At 44.3% G+C, this 19,180-nt stretch overlaps 1 protein-coding gene across 3 annotated transcripts in view; it reads right to left on the reverse strand.

Annotated features, from left to right (window-relative positions):
- Positions 1–9,454, reverse strand: part of RAPGEF5 (Rap guanine nucleotide exchange factor 5) — a 179,622-nt gene extending 170,168 nt beyond the window's left edge. For all 3 annotated transcript variants that reach the window (XM_042475396.1, XM_042475397.1, XM_042475398.1), the window contains exon 1: positions 8,965–9,454. In XM_042475396.1, coding sequence (XP_042331330.1) covers positions 8,965–9,150 — 186 coding nt within the window. In that variant the 5' untranslated portion in view covers positions 9,151–9,454. The remainder of the gene's footprint in view (positions 1–8,964) is intronic.
- Positions 9,455–19,180: the final 9,726 nt, after the last annotated feature.

A 19,180-nucleotide genomic window follows, 5' to 3' on the forward strand; every position in this document is an offset into this window, starting at 1 on the left:
GGTCTATTGAGCACAGGGAGTCTGGGAGATTGCTCATTCACAGGGTTGCCAGAAGTTGAAGTCAACTTTAGGGCAGTTAACAACAAAAGTTTTTGAAGCTTCATCAGGCAAAGATGTTAAAAATCATTTTTGTTGTTGTGTGCCTTCAAGTAATTTCTGACTTATGGTGACCCTAAGGCAAACTCATCACAGGGTTTTCTCAGAGAAGATTTGCCACTACCTTCCTCTGCAGCTGTCCAAGTGTGATTAGCGCAAGGCCACCCAGTTGGTATCCATGGCTGAGCAATTCCATAGCCAGGGATTCAAACCTCAATCTTCGAGAGTTCTAGACCAACACTCAAACCACTACACCACATCCACTCCCATACAATAGAAGAAAAGTGATGATGTTAGAGGCTTACAGTTTGTCTCAGATGTCACTTCTGTTGTCAGTTAAGATGGTCTAGAGCAGGGGTTCCCAAAGTGTCCATCCCGCAAGGGGATGCAAAATGGAATTTCAAGGGTGCGACAGAGAGAAGTTTATGTCCTTGAGTGGTGAGTCACGAGTCATCACTCAGCCAGCTCCCAGTGTGCCTTGAGAAGTGACAGTACTTGTTTATGGTGTATAGATAGTAGTCTCACTGTTTATTTAATCAAATGGAGAGAACTGTACAATTTACAGTAGTTTACAATTTTTTCTGAATAAATTAGAATCTAATTCCTCAATTTAGATTAGCATTTTATGCACTGAGGCAAAACCTTATAAAGTTTAATTTGTTTGCCTGCAGTATTGTATATGGTTTAATTTGTAGTTTAAAAACGAGAAATTCTTCATCTTCAAATGTGATATTAGTTTTGTAGGGTATGCAAACATTAAACAAACATTACATAGGGGTATGGGGCATTAAAAAAAGTTGGGGGTCCACTGATCTACAGGGATATCAATGCTGGCAGAGGACATTCCCCTTCTTGTCTGGGGACAAAGGGCAATAAAAGACAGATAATAAAATTTCAACTCCAATAGCAACAGAAAAGTAGCTTCCCTTGTGATTCAGACAGCTTCTATACAAGAAAAGAAGTGCTCTGTGCCTGTAATCCTATCACTGTAGACCATCTAAACTGAAAACATACATAACATTTGAGATAAAATGTAGTCCTGTGACTCTAACATCATCACTTTTCTTCTCCTGTTTGCCTAATGAAGAAGCCAGTGAAGCTTTGAAAGCTTGCATGATGTATTTTCTGCATTTTAGTTGACCATTAAAATTATTATTCTTTTATGGATTTTGGATTTTGTTATTTTCCCTATTAGAGTTTATTTCTCAGTCAACAGATATTCCATTGCCTCTTTTCCTTAAAGGTTTAAGCACTAGCATGATACCATTAAGAATGTGACACATCCTGACAAGGCAACAATAACAACCACCACAAAAATGTGCTTATTATTGATTGTTAAATCCAAATGAAGGAGGGGGAAAGATATTACCAATTTTTTAACAGGAGGGGGAAACTTAGCTATTGATCTCTAAAAAGAAATGATAGTATGTTATCCTGTATTCACATTCTTCAACCACTACTCCATAGGCCAGTTAGGAGAGCAAAAGAAAAATGGAACAAGATGCTTATCTTGAGTTGTTTTACTTGGGGTGTATAACAGTGGAGCTTTACAATAGGAAAAGCTCGGTACTGTATACTCAGTCTTTTTTTAGTCACATAATGACACCTACAACAAATTATCCAAATTGAATCTCCATGGCAATAAATGTTCAGGCTCTAAAAAGTAAATGCCACCATTATAAGTTACAGCTTTAAAACAAAGGCTACTTATCTGTGAACTATCTGTGAACTATGTCTCCAGTTTCAAATATTAATGGAATTATGGGGATTTATCTAAATTCACTCTCCTCCAGGTAGGTTCATTATAGGTACAAGCCAAACAGGGAATCTTCAGGCACACATTAGCCAAATACTAAAAAGAAAGAACAGAATATCTCAAAGCAGGCCAAGCAACAGAATACGTTTCTCCACTCTGCTACTATTTCTACATGAAATACAGAGGTGGCAGTGGTTATACAGTAGTCTCATACACACAAACAAAAGCTTTCAGTGTGGAACACAAGTGTCAAAATAATTTACCAGCACAGATGAAGAGGTGTTTCTGCACTGTCCACAGAGATAATGATCTCTTGCTCCCATACCACATGGGAAAGTATATAGCATTTCTCTTAGGAATGCTATCAGTATATGTGCTATATAGTATCAAGAATTCTGTCTCACAGTTACTAAAGATGACAATGATGCCAACCAAGGGGTGCCATTAACAAAGTGCTAATAACATTCAAGTATAGTGACATTATTTGTTGAGCTCAATCCATAGGGTATTATAATCCATTAAGTTGCATCTTATTACATTTCCAAATCATTATATTACACAGTCATGACAAAGCTGCATCACTGCAGAACAAGCTGGCTAAGCCCTTTTGGTATCCCATCCCTCAGACATCATTTTTTGCCCCAGTGCTCAGTAGCATTTCCTCACTTGTCATGGTTAACAGCTATAAGAATTATCAAGGAATTATCAAGAAACGAATTTCAGCACACAAACCATGTGTGATGGTTTGTTGTTTTTAATTGCTTCATGGTCAGCTTTGGCATCTGGTGAATAGGAGTTAATAAGAAACCTTCAAGAGTACCAATCCGCAACAGCCTTGCTCAGGTCTTGCAAACTCAAGACCATGGCATCTTTGATTCACAGTCTACCCACCTGTCATGCACTCTTCCCCCTCTCCTACCTTCAACCTTACCTAGTGTTATTGTCAGATCATCTCATGATATGCCCAAAGTACAATACAGTCGGCACTACACATTCACGGGGGTTAGAGACACAAGGCCCCTGCAAATGTGAAAAAAACTGCAACTAACCCGTCCAGATGCCAATTAAAGAAATGGCTGGGAGGGGCGAGAGGAGCAGATGTATGGGCACTCCCCTCTTTCCCTCCTCCCTCCCGTCCCTTTAACTGACTTCCTGCCTCTTTCCCAGTGGGGTGGCTACCTTTCCTCTCTGCACCTTTCCTGGTTAGGTGGCAGCCTTGAGAAGATAGTTATTCCTGCCAGGAAAGTGGCAAGGTTGGCACATGTACCCCTCCTGGCTTCTCCCTCCTGGGACTTTTCCTACAAATAGGAAAAGCCCTGGAGAGAGAAGGAGGAGAAGTGCGCTAGCGGGTAGCCTTGACCCCGCAAATAATCAAAATGAGTGTCAAAGCCACAAATGTGGAAGGCTGACTGCAGTCTCAGTTTGGTCATTTTGGCCTCTACAGAGAGTTCAGGCTTGATTAGACTCATGTCTTTTTGATAGTCCATTGTATCCACAGAACTCTCCTGAAGCCCCACATTCCAAATGAGTTAATTATCTTCCTGACAACTCTCTTCAACTGTGCAGCTTTCACAACTGCACATAAAAATCAGAAATATTATTACATGGATGATTGTGACTTTGGTATTCAATGCCATATTTTTACACTTTAGGATCTTATCTATTTCTTTCATAGCAGCCCTTCCAAGTTCTAGTCTCATGATTTCTTGACTACCATCTTCATTTTGATTAATGACTGAGCTAAGGTATAGATAATCTTTAAGTACTTTTATATATGCACCATCCACCTTAAAGTCAATTAAGTAATCTGAGATCATTATTTCTGTTTTCTTAATATACTTTTGCAGGAGGCAGTATAGAAAACCATTTTTGAATATATTTTACCATGAAAACCCTATAATGAGACAATCCAAAATGACAAGCTTTACCTACTGAAATCCATCTTGTACAGAGGTATTATAGCAGTGCTCTGGGGGGCCCTTAGGGCTCCGCATGTACTTCTCAAGTGCTATGCAGTTGCTTCAGGAAAATGAAAGAAATAAAAATTGAATGACATTAAAGAATAAGAAGCAAAAGTTAACACCACTCCTGAACACCATTAACTTGTACGACATAGGGTAGGCCACTTAGGGGCTCCACCATAGAAATTGATTCTAAAAAGAGCTCTGCAAGTCAAAAAGTTGAGAAACCCTGTATTATAGAATATCCACTTTGAAGTCTGGCCACCCTAACCATTCACTACAGTGAGGGGATGATAAAATGCTTCTCCAGAATCCTCAAGGCAGATTTTTCTGACCAAAAAAAGAGAGCAAATACTGCTCCAGGACACTTCCAGATGCATAATTTAAAAAGGTTGCAAGGCCTCTCTGTACTGTTTAAAATAATAAAATACACATTTTTGAGAGCCATAAATGGACTTCTGAGCACTTTGGGAATTTTGCTTTATTTTTCAGCAGTCCACGCAACCCCACCCTGCTCAACAGTTGTCCATCCTACTCTACAGCAATCTAAAAAATTCCTTTCATCTTCTTCATTTTTCTCCCTTTTATTTGCCTTTGGTTTTGGTCTTTTCAATTTATTAAAGTACCTTTTCAAAGATCTACATTGGGGTGGGAATCACGTGACATTCCAGATGCTGTCAGAATGAAAGTCCCAGCAATCACATTCACCAAAGCCAACAGTCAGGAGTCCAACATTTGGATGGCTGTATTGTTTCTTCCTCTGATCTATAGCCTATTTGCACTTACAGCATTTCCACACATAAGATAACAATTTCATACAGCAACATATAATTATGATAGGGAGATCACTATGAGGGTGTGCCATTCCTGGAAGTAACCCTTAAATATATACTTACTAGAAGATCCTGCATCTTGGAATGCAGATTTTTAAAGAAAATTGTTTTCCTCAAAATTAAGGTATTTTAGCATCACTACTAATTCTCACTGTGTCTGATTACCTCTCCAATAATATAACTCTGATCAGTCAAGTCTTTCAAAGATGTTCACTGCCCAGTGAATAAAGAAATCACCTGTGTATGCCATTAGTACAGGTATATATGTGATGTTGCATATACAAACCAAACCCTAGAACCTCTGCATATCAAGCTTTCCATTTTACAATCTATTTCCATCACAATTTAATATACACATAACTGAAGACTAATAATAACTAGATCCTGAAATTCATGCCTGCAAGGCATGAATTTTGGGCTACATTTCCAGTTGTGTCACTTTTTTTATCCTTGTGTTTGAGTGTATCCTATACATGTTTGTGTGTGTGTGTGTGTGTGTGTGTGTGTGTGTGTGTGTAGCTCATGTTGCAAAACAGGATATGATAATAGCAATTACATTTTCACAACTCAGACAAATGAACTACTGTACTGTCTTTATCTAGGACCTGGCAAATGTTTTATTTGTGAGCAGTCGCATTCCAAAGCTTCCTGATGCCATACAAGTATAATTTTCATAATTAATTACTATTTGTATAAAGCTTTATGAACACACAGAATGTTTAAGAGAATTAAAATGATGAGACGTACTTACACTAGTGTTTAAATACTATGTGCAGTTTGTCCTCATTAAGTTTCCTCTGGTTGTTTTCGATTACAGCTCCTATAAGCCCCGGGCAGCATGACCAATGTTTAAGAATTATGGGAGCTGTAGGCCAAAATATTTGAGGGCAACAGGTTTGGGAAGGCTACCATAGGGCATCTAATTTCCAGTATACATTATTTATTATTCGTGTGTTCCCAAATGTCATAAGCCCAAGGCAAAGTTTAGTTATGATAGAGCTTTTCAACGATGAACTTTTCAACATATGTAACATGTGGATGATATTAAGAAACACTCTGTAATGTTTCTGAAATTAATCATTATTATTTCTACTATTAAAGTAGCACAGTCCCTCAGACACAAATAAAAAATCATTTTAGTTCATCAGACCACTAAACCAAATCTCTTGGTACAAGTTTTGCTTGAAAACAATGGGTGCATCTAGGGATAATTAATAATGCTACAATGTTTAATGTACAAACATTTTAAAGAGTCAAAATGATGTACCAATTACTTGAGCAGCTAAGGAGTTTCACAATGTATTATTTTTTTATTTTAAACAAAGTGTTGATAAAAAAACTACTGATGACAAGTACTACTTTAAGAAGGATTATCCTTTCTCTCACACACAAGGAGAATGCTTCCTTCCCTAAGAGTACATCATCAAGGAACAAGTGTGACTTTTGCCTCAAAATTATGTTATCTTTTGAAACGTTAACAAATAGCACAATGCTATACATGGCTACTAAAAATTAAGTTCTACTGAGGTAAATGGGACTTACTCTCATGTATAGGAATGCAATTTAAAACTGACACAATTGCAACTTCTGTTATCAATCAGATTGCAGCCCAAACTTTTGCACTTCTAAAAACTTATCAGAGGAAGAGACAAAGCACACAAATCCAAAAGAATAACCTAGGATAAAAGATTAGTAACGAACAGTTCCAACTATTTTGGATAGTACAAACTATGCTACGCTACAGACTCCAGAGCATCGTTATTATTATTAAACTTTATTTCTAAAGCGCTGTAATTATACACAGCGCTGTACAAATATTATTAACATTGCTACTCAAAGTGGTGTCAGTCTGTGAGCTATTGGCTGCTGGTCCATGGAGACCTTCGAGGAAAAAAACAGGTGTAGTCAATGGTCACAAATATGGTCCCAATTCTTGGCACATAGGAGAACTGCCCATTTCCCCCTCCATCAAATAACCTAAAAACTACAGTAGTGCTCTAAAGGACAGCTGAGGCTGCCTACTACTGGTTGTTTGTCTTGTTGCAGGATCCACTTGATTTGGTGGTAGTCCATCTTCCATTGATGCTGACAATATTAATACACTCAGCAGAAATTTCCAACACCACTGAACTGCAGCATTATGTTGCTTACAAAATGCATACAGAGATGACCAGGACTACTTCTAAATTGGCTTCCTCATAGTTTCTTTGAATGACTGATCTGAATAGCCTATGCTACCTAGGTCACGTCTGCACATCTAATGCATGTTTGCCTGGAAGGAAATCTGAGTGAATGCAGTGGACTATCCAAGTAAGCAGCTATGTCCACAGAATGCAAAAGAATCAAAATTCAACTGAAAATGTCTGAATTTTCATGTAGATTAGGGCTGGGCAAAGTTTGCTTACACACACAAAAATCAAGAGGCCACATGAGTTCTGATTTTACTTTTGACTGGTTTGGGGTCATTTTATCTATTCTGCTGGGTTGTAGGGGACAAATCAAATCGGCACATTTCAGTGTATTTTTGCAGTGGTTTGGACAATTTTCCAAGAGGTTTTTAATTGGTGGCCTGGATGATTTGAAAATATCAAGGTTTGGTCCCATGTGTCACATGTGTGACAAAATTTCTCCAGCCTTACTAACTAACATTTTGTGGGATGGAGGCATACATCCTATATCAGATGCATGTACCTCGTTGATAATAGCATTAAAATACTTTACCTAGCAAAAGCTTGCACAGCAATAAACTGCTAAGTCTCCAATGTGTCACAACAGTTTTGCCACAGTTAGAAAAGTGCCCCTGGGCCACTCTTTTGGCAGGCTCTAAAACCACACACTTTTAAAAAAATCTTATCCACATTGACCTGGGATTAAAAGCCTCCCTGATCTCTGTGGTTCACTTCTCAGCAAACAAGGACTGGGCAACAAACCCAATCACGGTCAAGCAAATCATTCATTCCCCAAGGGAAATCAGTAGCCTCCTTCTTTTATTGCTACTCACCCTGGACATCCATACTGCAAGGCCTAACCCTGACAGCCCCTAATCTCACTTCATGTAGGTGAATATCTGATGTCTCCTCCCTCCCTCCCCAAAACAATCTCAGGAACAGCACATACCTTGCAATATCCCATTGACCTATCATGAGCCTTTTCATTAGACCACAGACTTTTCAGAGCCACTGAAATATCCCACTGACCTTCCATGAGCCAATGCAATACCCACGGACTTTTGATGAGCCAATGGAATACCTCACTGACGTTTCACAAGCCAAACAGACTGTTGTGGTTGTCATGGTTAATTTTTAAGACATGGGCCAGGCATCCCCCTCCTCCCTCCACACACAGAACTGTCTCCCAAATTTGGGGGGGGGGGGGTACCTTGGGGACCAAACAACCCCAAGGTGACCAGGTGTCCTCCTTTTCCCAGACCCGCCCCCCATGCCATCTTTCTGTCCAGGAGGAATCCCATTTTGAGCATGGCTAGGAAGCAAGGGTTTGCGTTTCTAGTGAGTTTATCACATGAAAGAGTTCAAGAGTTTATCATCCAGTGAATATCCTGGAAAATCGTTTAATTGCACAAAATGATTTCACACAACATCACATAAAACCCACCATTAGTCACAAAGAAGCATTAACGTACATCTTACTTTCAGGAGTTCAGTGACAATGCATTTCCGATATTGCCTCATTTGTGCAACTGTGTGTGTCAATCATTTGCGCAATTACTTGGCTTTATTCGCAGGATGCTTGCAGTGCGCTTTAATCTCTCTTTAATGCCGAAATTAGGCCCCGTGTGATAAACTCCTGGGAGTGTTTTGTACCTTTTCTGGGTGGTCAGGTTTTCCATTTCCCCCCTTGAATGCCCTACCCCTGTGGCCCCCAAACTGGGCTCTTTCAGGGCTTTGGGACTTCAGCTCCCAGAAACCCTGGCTATTGGCCAACATGGCTGAGAGGCTTCTGGGAGCTGAAGTCCAAAGTCCACAGTTGGGGGACCACTGTCTTCCAGCACTTGGGGCTAGATTTCCATTTTAAACATTGGTCCCAAGAACGTAGCCTCTGCCTGCTCTCACTTGGCCCAGGCTGCACTTCGTAGTGGGGATGAAAAACTGGGGGGCCCTCCAAGTCTGAGCTGTTTGTGGTCTCCTCATTGCTTCAGCAAAAGGGGGGTGGTCCACCTGAGGGAAATGGAAGTGGAGCAGAGGGTTTGGGGTGAGCACTGAGCCATTGGGGGGGGGGGTTCTACCCAGGCCTGGAGCCTTGGAGGGGCCAAGAGGGAAGATGCCCCTGAGCCCCAAGGGAGGCCCCTTCCTTCACTCACCCGGCTGCCAGCGTTGGAGTTTTTCCTCCGCAACGTGAGTCCGCTCCGGAGCAAGGCAGGCAGCTCCCTCAGCTTCTGCCGCAGCTGCATTTGCTGCTGCTGCTGCTGCTGCTCCTGGGGGCTCTGGCTGAGGCTCTGGCCCAGGAGAGAGGAGTCCGGCTGCATCTTGGTGGCGCCCCCAGCCATGGAGGCTGCATGCCTGAGGGATGGAGCCCTCCTCTCCTCCTCCTCCTCCTCCTGGGCTCAGCTTCTGGGCTCCCTCCTTCCCTTCCCACACCTTTCCCTTGTTATGCAAAGCGCAGCCTCCAAGCAAAGGCTGGGGCTGCTGTCAGGCTGGCAGAGCTTCCCCTTCTCGTCCTCCTCCTCCTCCTCCTTCCTTTGGCCAGGGAAGAGGGACCTGCCTCGGGAGCTAAAAATTGGGCGGGAAGGTGAGGAGGGCTGGCCCAAAAGCCAGGCCCAAGAGAGGGAGGCAAGAAGCAGGCATCTCTCCTCCTCCTCCTCCTCCCACAGGTGCCAAGGGAAAGGAAGGGCCAGCAGAGAGAGAGAGAGAGGCTCTCTTTTCTCCTTTCTCTTTTGCTGCCTCCACCTTTTTCCTCCTCTCCTCTCCTGGTCCCTCCTCCTCCTCTGTTCAAAGCAAGCAACAAAAAAAAAAAAAGGTTTTGTTCAGGCAGGCTTTGAATGGTTTGATTTCCCTGGCTCAATGCTATGGCATTCTGGGGATTGAAGTTTGTGGTGGGATGGCTTCTTATGTGGGGTTTTGCTGTCTTGTGTTTTGTTTGTGAGCCAACTTGGGTCCCTTTATGGGAGAAGTGGCATAGAAATCAAATAAGTAAATAAAGTGCTGTTGTGACTGGGGGAAGAGTGTGTGTGTGTGTGTGTGTTGCATCCACACTGCAGAAACAATCCAGTTTCGTACCATTGTTAAACTACCGTGGCTCCATCCTATGAAATTCTGGGCTCTTTTCTAGCTTTTATATGAGATGGGTGCCATGGTTTTAATGTCTGTAATTGTATATGGTTTTTAGCTGATGTTATTTTATTGTTTTGTTGTCCTACGGTTTGTTAGACTTTCTATTTGTGAGCCACCTTGGGTCCCTTTCAGGGAGAAAGGCGGCATAGAAATCAAATAAATAAGTAAAGAAAGTGCTGTTGTGACCAGGGGAAAGGTCTATATGTGTGTAGCATCCATACTGCAAAAACAATTTGGTTTCGTACCACTTTTAAAGTGCTGTGGCTCCATCCTATAGAATTATGGGCTCCTCTCTGGTGCCACCACAAACTACAGTTCCCAGAATTCCCATGGCATGGAGCCATGGTGGTTAGAAGCCGTTGTCACATCAGATTGTTTCTGCAGTGCGGATATAGCATCAGCCATCACAATAGCAGTTATACAACATAACGGCTCCGCTCTGGTGCTACAACAAACTCATGTCCAGAGTGAAGTTGAAGGCTTTCATGGCCGGCATCCATATGTGGCCATGTTCTAGAAGAGTTTATTCCTGACATTTCGCCAGCATCTGTGGCTGGCATCTTCAGAGAATGCTTCAGCCACAGATGCCGGTAAAACATCAGGAATAAACTCTTCCAAATTGAACATGACCACATAGCCCAAAAAAACCCACAAAAAACTGTCATGTCCAGAATTTTGTAGCACTGAGCCATGGCAGTTAAAATTGGTGTCAGGCCGGATTGTTTCCGCAGTGCGGATGCAGAAAGGCAGCAACCAGGTAATAAGAGGCGAACCTATTGCTTGTTTTCCTTGGCAGGTTTCTTCAGAGGGGGTTTGCCATTGCCATCCTCTGAGGCTGAGAGAGTGCGATTTGCCCAAGGTCATCCAGTTAGTTTCGTGGCAGAGCTGGGAATTTGAAATCTGGTCTCCAGGGTCCTAGTCCAACATTTAAACCACTATAGAAATAAGAATTGTTCACTTTGTATTCTAAACATTCCAATTTTGCAGCTTGCAAAAGCTCATTTTTGGAAGTTCTCAGAACCTTAATAATAATAATAATAATAATAAATTTTATTTATGTTTCCCCGCCTCTCCCAATGGATCAAAGCGGGGTTACAGACTAAAATAAAGCACAAAGTGTTTACATTAAAATTCAATTACAAACAGCTAAAAACAATAAAATATCTAGCATCAGGAAATAACAATAGCATCAACAAGCTTCAAGCCAATATAGCACCATGTTGTGGTTGTGTGCCTTCAAATTCTTTCTGACTTATGGCAACCCTATCGTGGGGTTTACCAGGCAAGATTTATTCAGTAAGGTTTTCCTTTGCTTTCTTCTATGTGACTTGCCCAAGAGGCCACTCTATGGGTTTCTATGGCAGAGCGGGCACTCAGACCCTGGAATCATAGTCTAACGTTCAAACCACTATACCATGCTGGCTCTCACAGGGGTTCTGTATTGTTGTGTGTGCCTTCAAGTCATTTCCAACTTATAGTGACCCAAGGTGAAACTTTCATGGCAAAATTTGTTCAGAGGTTTTTTTTTTTTCTTTTGCCTTCCTCAGAGCCTGTGACGTGGCCAACATCACCCAATGGATTTTTGTAGCTGAGTGGGGATTGAAACCATCAAAAAAGTAAATTTTCCAAGCTCTGGCAAACTTAGTGCTGCTGTTTTCTTAAAGAAGAGAAGTGAACAGCTCTTCTATCTGCACTCATACATTCATGTAGGACAGTGCTGCACGTCAGGTGTATTGTGCAATTTTAATCCATATCCATCAGCTTGGCTATGACTTACTAGTTGGTAAGCCAAATAAGCAGAGAAGATTCCCATGAGATCCTCAGTATCTGCAGCTCCCACAAGCCTTCAAGGCCAAATTTATGCTGTCATAAATTTGTTCAGCTTGTTATTGTTATTTTTTATTAATATACCGCCCTTCCTGAGATCAGGGCGGTTTACAACAAATATCAAAACACAACATATACATTCGGATAAAAACAGGTACACAACAACAGAATAAAAGAATAAAAGCCCCCGTTAGTCAGCCCTCCTGCGGAATACGGAGGAGGGGAGGCCTACTAGGACTCTAATTGGGGGAATGCGATCTTAAATAGAAAGGTTTTTAAGTCCTTTCTAAATTGGGCCAGGGAGGTGGCCGAGCGGAGCTCTGTGGGCAGTGTGTTCCAAAGGGCCGGGGCAGCGATGGAGAAGGACTTCCTCGTGGTAGAGGTCAGCCTAGCCCCTGGCACCCTAAGTAATTGCTGCCCAGATGTTCTGAGGGTGCGGGACGGAATGTACGGGGAGAGGCGGTCCTTCAGGTATCCTGGGCCCAAGCCATTTAGGGCTTTATAGGTCATCACCAACACCTTATATTGTGCCCGGAAGCGAATAGGCAGCCAATGCAGATCTTGGAGCACCGGTGTTATGTGGCTGGCCCTGGAAGTACCAGTGACCAGCCTGGCTGCCATATTCTGTACCATTTGTAGCTTCCGGGTTTGGTATAAAGGTTGCCCCATGTAGAGTGCATTGCAGAAATCCAATCTCGAGGTTACCAGAACATGTACGACAGTTTCAAGGTCCCTCTGGGCCAGGTATGGGCGCAGCTGGCGAATAAGCCGAAGCTGATAACAGGTGTTCTTGACCATCGCATTCACCTGAGCAGTCAGGTGAAGCAACGAGTCAAGAAGCACCCCCAGACTGCGCACGGAGTCCTTCACAGGGAGCGTGACCCCGTTCAGGACAGGTGGAACCACCGCCATTCCTGGACCAGGGGAACCTATCACAAGTACCTCCGTTTTCTCTGGATTCAATTTGAGTCGGTTTTCCCTCATCCAGCCCATTACTGACTCGAGACACGCCACGAGAGGAGAGACGCCATCCTCGGTCACTGCATCAGTCGGAGACATAGAGAAAATGATTTGGGTGTCATCAGCGTACTGATAACCCCGCGCCCCATGTCTCCGGATGATCTCTCCCAGCGGTTTCATGTAAATGTTAAATAGCATGGGAGACAGAATGGCTCCTTGAGGGACCCCAGTTTTAAGGGCCCGCTCATCGGAGCACACGTCTCCCAGCTGCACCATCTGGGACCTCCCAGAGAGGTAGGACCGGAACCACTGGAGCGCAGTGCCCCCGATTCACACCTCTGCCAGGCGCCCCAGAAGGATACCATGGTCTATGGTATCGAAAGCCGCTGAGATGTCCAAGAGCACCAACAGGGACACGCTTCCCCCGTCGATGCCCAGACGGAGATCATCGACCAAGGCGACCATGGCCGTCTCAACCCCGTAACCCGCCCGGAAGCCAGTTTGAAATGGGTCCAGATAATCCGTTTCATCCAAGACCGCCTGAAGCTGGATTGCAACCGCCCTCTCGATCACCTTCCCCAGAAATGGCAGCAGCGAAACTGGCCAATAATTATTATGTACCAGGGGGTCGAGGGAGGGCTTTTTTAATAAAGGTTTTACAATGGCCAATTTTAATTCTGGTGGAAATTGCCCTTCCCTCAAAGATGTGTTAATGATCCGGCGTAACAATAACGTTACCGCCGGTCCCCCCTGGGCTGCTAGCCATGAGGGACAGGGATCGAGAGAGCAGGTTGTCTTCCGAACACTTCTGGGGATCTTGTCCACATCATCGCTACTTACCGACTCAAACCGATCCAGTTTAATGAAGTCCACGGAGGCTCTGGACACCTCTACACTAGGTTCTGCTTGAATGTCAGCGTTAAGACCTTCGCTTATCCGAGAGGTTTTATCCGCGAAGAAGTTATTAAAATTGTCACAGCAGGCCTTAGAAGGTTCAAGGATCTGGTTCGGGGCAGGAGGGAGCTGAGTCAGCTCCCTGACCACCCTGAACAACTCTGCTGGACGTGACTCCGCGGACGCGACACGAGCACCATAGAACGAGTTCTTAGCTGCTCATATCGCCTCTCCGTAGTCCTCTAACAGTTGGTCTAGGAGAGCCTTGTCATGTAAGCGAAGGTGTTTCCGCCAACGGCACTCTAGCCGTCGCAGTTCCCGCTTCCTTGCCCGGAGATCTTCCGTATACCAGGGCTTACGCTTGGAAGCGGGCCTGAGAGGGCGCTTAGGAGCGATACTGTGTATAGCCCTTGAGAGACCGGTATTCCAGATACCAGTCAGGGCATCAACAGAGTCGCCGTCACTTCCAACCATGTGCCCCTCTAAAGCTTCCTGGAACCTTTTGGGTTCCATCAGCCGTCAAGGATAGACCATCCTAACAGGTCCGCCACCCCCGGGGGGGATCTGGGTAGACACCTTGATTTTTGCCTCCACCAGGAAATGATCCGTCCATGACAGGGGGGAAATATTAGTTATTTCCGCTCACGGATTTTCCGCATCCGAACAGAAGACCAAATCAAGAGTATTACCCGCAGAATGCGTAGGACCCAAAATCAGCTGGGACAGGCCCATGGCCGCCATGGTATCCATGAATTCCCGAGCCGCACCGGGTGGAACATAGCTGGCCGTGAGGGAGATGTTGAAGTCGCCCAGGACAAGTAGCCTGGGCGTCTCCAGCATCAGCTCAGCGACCAGCTGTGTCAGCTCGTTAAGGGAGTCCATTAGCGCACGGGGTGGCCGATACACCAACAGAATCCCTAGACTGTCCCTAGCCTTTAGGGTCAGGTAAATACACTCGATATAGGACGTCAGTCGGATGTGGTTCCTGGTAAGGGACAAGGTGTTCCTATGTATCAAGGCCACACACACACCGCCCACCTAACCTGGGCTGGTCCTTCACCGAGAACCCAGCAGGCAGGGCCTGAGCCCACACAGCGTCTCCTTCAGGCCCAAGCCAGGTCTCGGTAATGCAAGCCAGGTCGCAATTACTGTCCTCCAACAGGTCGTGGAGGATGTGGGACTTGTTGTTAATCAACCTGGCATTGCACAGGAGCAGCGACAGGGTTTGTGGCACGGTTGGAGTGACCCTCAGGTCCCTTAGGTTGGGAGGGGGACAGGAAGGGGAGATAGATATGATGCATCTGTCTCTCCTTTCCCTGGAACGCAAGTCCCTTCTCCCACCGCCATACCTCCCCCTGCCCCACACTACCTCAATGGGAGCTCCGCTCGTAATGATGTAATCCCCCTCCTCCCCAGCCCGTGCATCCCCCACATCCATAACCTCCCCCCACCCTCCTCCCACAATTAAGAGAGCAGAGGTTAGCCACCTCAGGCATCCTCTGCTCTGTGACTAACCCACTGCCTCCCTAACCCGATTAAAACTGCGCAGTTGCGCAGCTGCGCGATGGTAGCGCTGCGGAGTCCCGCAGCGGTGCCCTCTCAGTCCGTGGACGGCACTCCCGGGGCGGTGCGCAACTGCGCACCTCCGACACCCCGGGAGGAGGCCACCCGGCAGAAATGCGGCTCTGGCAGCAGCGGTGGTCCGGTGTGGAGGCAGAGGGGGCGTGGCAGGAAGGTCCGGTTGCCCGGCTTTATGCTCGCCGCTCTCACCTGGCGAGCCTCCTCCTTGCCTTCCCCCCAGGTGTCCCTTAAAGAGCCCTCACACTCTGGCCGCCAAACGCCAAGGCCAGTAAAAAGAGTCCCGCAGCGGTGCCCTCTCAGTCCGTGGGCGGCACTCCCGGGGCGGTGCGCAACTGCACACCTCCGACACCCCGGGAGGAGGCCGCCCGGCAGAAACGCGGCTCTGGCAGCGGCGGTGGTCCGGTGTGGAGGCAGAGGGGGCGTCATGTGAAATGTGTGGCTTTTCAGCTGTTGGACTGCAATTCCCATCAACCCTAGCCATCAAAACCCAATGAGAAAGATTATGGAAGTTGCAGCACAACAGCATTTCTCATCCTTGTTCTACTTCTATTAAATGAATAATATTGGCCTCTGTTCATTCTCTCTGTTTTAGAGTTCTCCTGATTTGCGCTCCTTTTAAATTTTTTACTCTGTATTTTCAAATATTGAAGTCAAATCCAAGCATATTCTGTCTAAAAAGCATGATACATTAAACCTCAGATTGCAATAAGGAACATTTGTACCTGCCCTTCATGAATGAGAAGATTCATATGTATTTCCCCCATCCACATACCAGAGATTAAAAAAATAGAGGATAAAAGATGTAGTCTGCAAGCAGTAACTATCTACAGGGCCAAAATATCCTAAAGCAGGGAGTTCCCAACCTTTTTGACTTGCCCTTTTTGAATTAATTTCTGTGGCGGAGCCCCTAAGAGACTACCCTTTGTCTTACAAGTTAATGATGTTTAGGAGTAGTGTTACTTTTTGGGTTTTTTTACTCTTTAATTTCATTACAATTTTATTTCTTTCATTTTCCTGGGGCAGCCGCAGAGCACCTGGGAAGTGTGCGGGAGACCTAAGGGCTCCTCAAAGTGGGGGTTAGGAACCATTGCCCTAAAGGCACTAGATTCCATCTTGGAAGCTAAGCAAGTCAGCCCTGGTCAGTATTTGGAGGGGAGGTTGTCAATGAATACCATATGCTGTAAACTATATTTCAAAGGAAGGAACTGGCAAACCCACCTCTGAGTATTCCTTGTATAAGAAAACCCTTGGAAATTCACAGGGTTGCCATAAGTTTACAGGCAGCTTGAAGGCTCGTGTGCAAGTGCGCGCACACACAACTTTGGAGATTATCACATTGAGTTTAAAGTGCCTTATCCCCAATGGACTACAGGTGCCTTTAATGTTTAAAAAGGGTGTTATCACCCTGAGCTGTGGCCAGGCAAATACAACCCGTATACAGTCCCGATGCCAGTCAGGCTTATTCTGTGGCTTTGTAAGACCAGGATATTCCTGTTTTTGAAAAGTCATAGGATAAGCCTGGCTGTCATCTGGGCTGTATATGGGCTGCATTCACCTGACCACGGCCAAGTGTGGTAACACCCATTGTTAAAATTAAAGGTGCCTGTATCCTGTCACGGATAGGGTGTTTTAAACTCAATGTGATAATCTCCATAATCTATAGCACCATTCACATCAGAAATAGGGGACACAATCCTAGCCTGAAGAGGCCCAATGTAGTGGTTTGAGTGTTGGACTATGACTCTGGAGACCAGGGTTTGATCCCTGCTGAGCCATGAAACCCACTGGGTGACCTTGGGCAAGTCACATTCTCTCAGCCTCATAGGATAGCAATGACAACCCCTCTCTGAAGAAGTCTGTAAGGAAATCCTGTAATAGGATCACCTATAGGATCAGCATAATTTGGAAACAACTTGAAGGCACACAACAACAACAATTTGATATAACCTGAACATAGAATAATCTATTAAATACTGCATTTGAGTTGGTTGTCTCCAACTTTTAACTAAAGGATTTAGTCAAAAGGTATGGAATGGGTTACTGATCACAACTGAGCTCTACTAACTGTACTGCAGGGATGTGGTTGTATTTTAATATATCTAAAACATTGGTCTAAACAAGTAAACTGCTCTGGCCCACAATTTGCTATATCTCAGCTACAAATATTGGCTCATACCGCCAATAATATTGTCATTTTAACATATTATAGGAAGGGGTTTTGGTCGTTATGACCCTTCAGGGAAATTAAATCTGTTAACAATTTTATTGTGAGTCTCTGCCTCTGTGTCATAAAAATATCAGTGCTAATATACTGCTCTTGTCCCTGCAGATCAAGGTTAAACTGCAGAAATGCTCTGTGTTGATGACATGTTCACCATTTCTTTTCTAAACACAATTTATTTTAACTGAAATATACTACACGTAACATATACAAAACCCTTACAAGTAAATCAGAGATTCTTGACATGCATGATGCCATGTCCAGATATGCAACATAAAGTCTGCTGCTTCCATTGTTAAGTCTGCTACTTCCACTGTGCACTGTGGCCTTTTTATGCATATGTATGAAGAAGTGTGTACACTTCTCTGGGGGCAAATAGCAGCACTGGGAGGGAAATATGATTTTAACAGAGAAAAAGATGCAATGAGGATCAGGCTAAATTCTTATTAATGTCAGGTATGGGAATCATGTGACCTTTAGAGGTTGGACTACAACTCTCATTAGCCCTAGCCAGCATAGACGATGATGAGGAATGTTGGGAGATGCAATCAAATAACATCTACAGGGCTGTATAATTTTCATCCTCACTGAATGCTATGGCCCAAATCCAGTGCACAAACTCCGCAACATCACAGGACAAATCTAATCTGAAAACAGAACTGCTTTCCCCAGCCTGATGCCACAGGTACTATACCATAACACCAATCTTCCCCATCCATTGCCCATGTTGTCTTAGTACATTGATAGAGTTACACCGGTGGTATTGTTGTTAACTGCCCTCAAGCTGACCTTGATTCATGGCAATCCTGTGGATGAGACATCTCCAAGCCCCCCATCCTCCTCTGCTTTGGTCAGGTCTTGCAGGCTCAGGTCTATGGCCTCTTCGATTGAGTCTAGCCATCTGTCATGCAGTCTTCCATTCTTTCTACTTCCCTCTACATTTCCTAGCATCACTGCCTTTTCTAGTGATTCATACCTTTTCATGGTGTGGCCAAAGTACAACAGCCTCAATTTAGTAATCCTGGCTTCCAGGAACAGTTCAGGCTAGAACCCATTTGTTTGTCTTGGCCATCCACAGTATCCTCAACACTTTTTTCCAGCACCAAGTCTCAAAGGAGTTTATTTTCCTTCTGTTGGCTTCAATGTCCCATTCTCTCATCCATACATGATTATGGGGAGCACAATGGCTTGGATGGCCCTCACTTTAGGGTTCAGAGTCATATCTTTACACTTTAGGATCTTTTCTAGTTGCCCTTCCCAATCCTAGCCGCCTTCTAATTTTTGACTGAGTCACCATTCCCATCAATATTTGATCCACAGTTTGGGAACTCTTTGACTATTTCAATTTTCTCATTATCTAGGATGAATTCTTGTAGATTTTCCCTGGCCTTTATTTTTGTTTTCTTATATTCTGCATTAAGCCTACCTTGGAACTTTCCTCTTTGACCTTCTTCATTAATTAATTAGTCTTTCAGGTACTACAGGAATGTTGTTTTATATTGCCAGAAGAAGGCCCACCTCAAGTCATGGAAGGGGAGGGCTCCTTACAAGAGCTCAAGGCTCTTGTGAAATCTCAAATCCCCCAGACAACCTTACACCTCTGAAAATACCATGATGGCATACCAGCAGCTATCATGAGAGGAGACATTTTATTTCCATCAGGCTCAGCCCACTGCTCAGCTGGAGTCAGAAGAATGGGCATCAGCTGCATTTGCAACAGATCCCTTCCCACAGCATTTGGCGTATAATTTGACAGCTGGCTG

Source organism: Sceloporus undulatus, chromosome 6, assembly GCF_019175285.1.
Source record: "Sceloporus undulatus isolate JIND9_A2432 ecotype Alabama chromosome 6, SceUnd_v1.1, whole genome shotgun sequence".
In the NCBI taxonomy this organism is placed as follows: Eukaryota; Metazoa; Chordata; class Lepidosauria; order Squamata; family Phrynosomatidae; genus Sceloporus; species Sceloporus undulatus.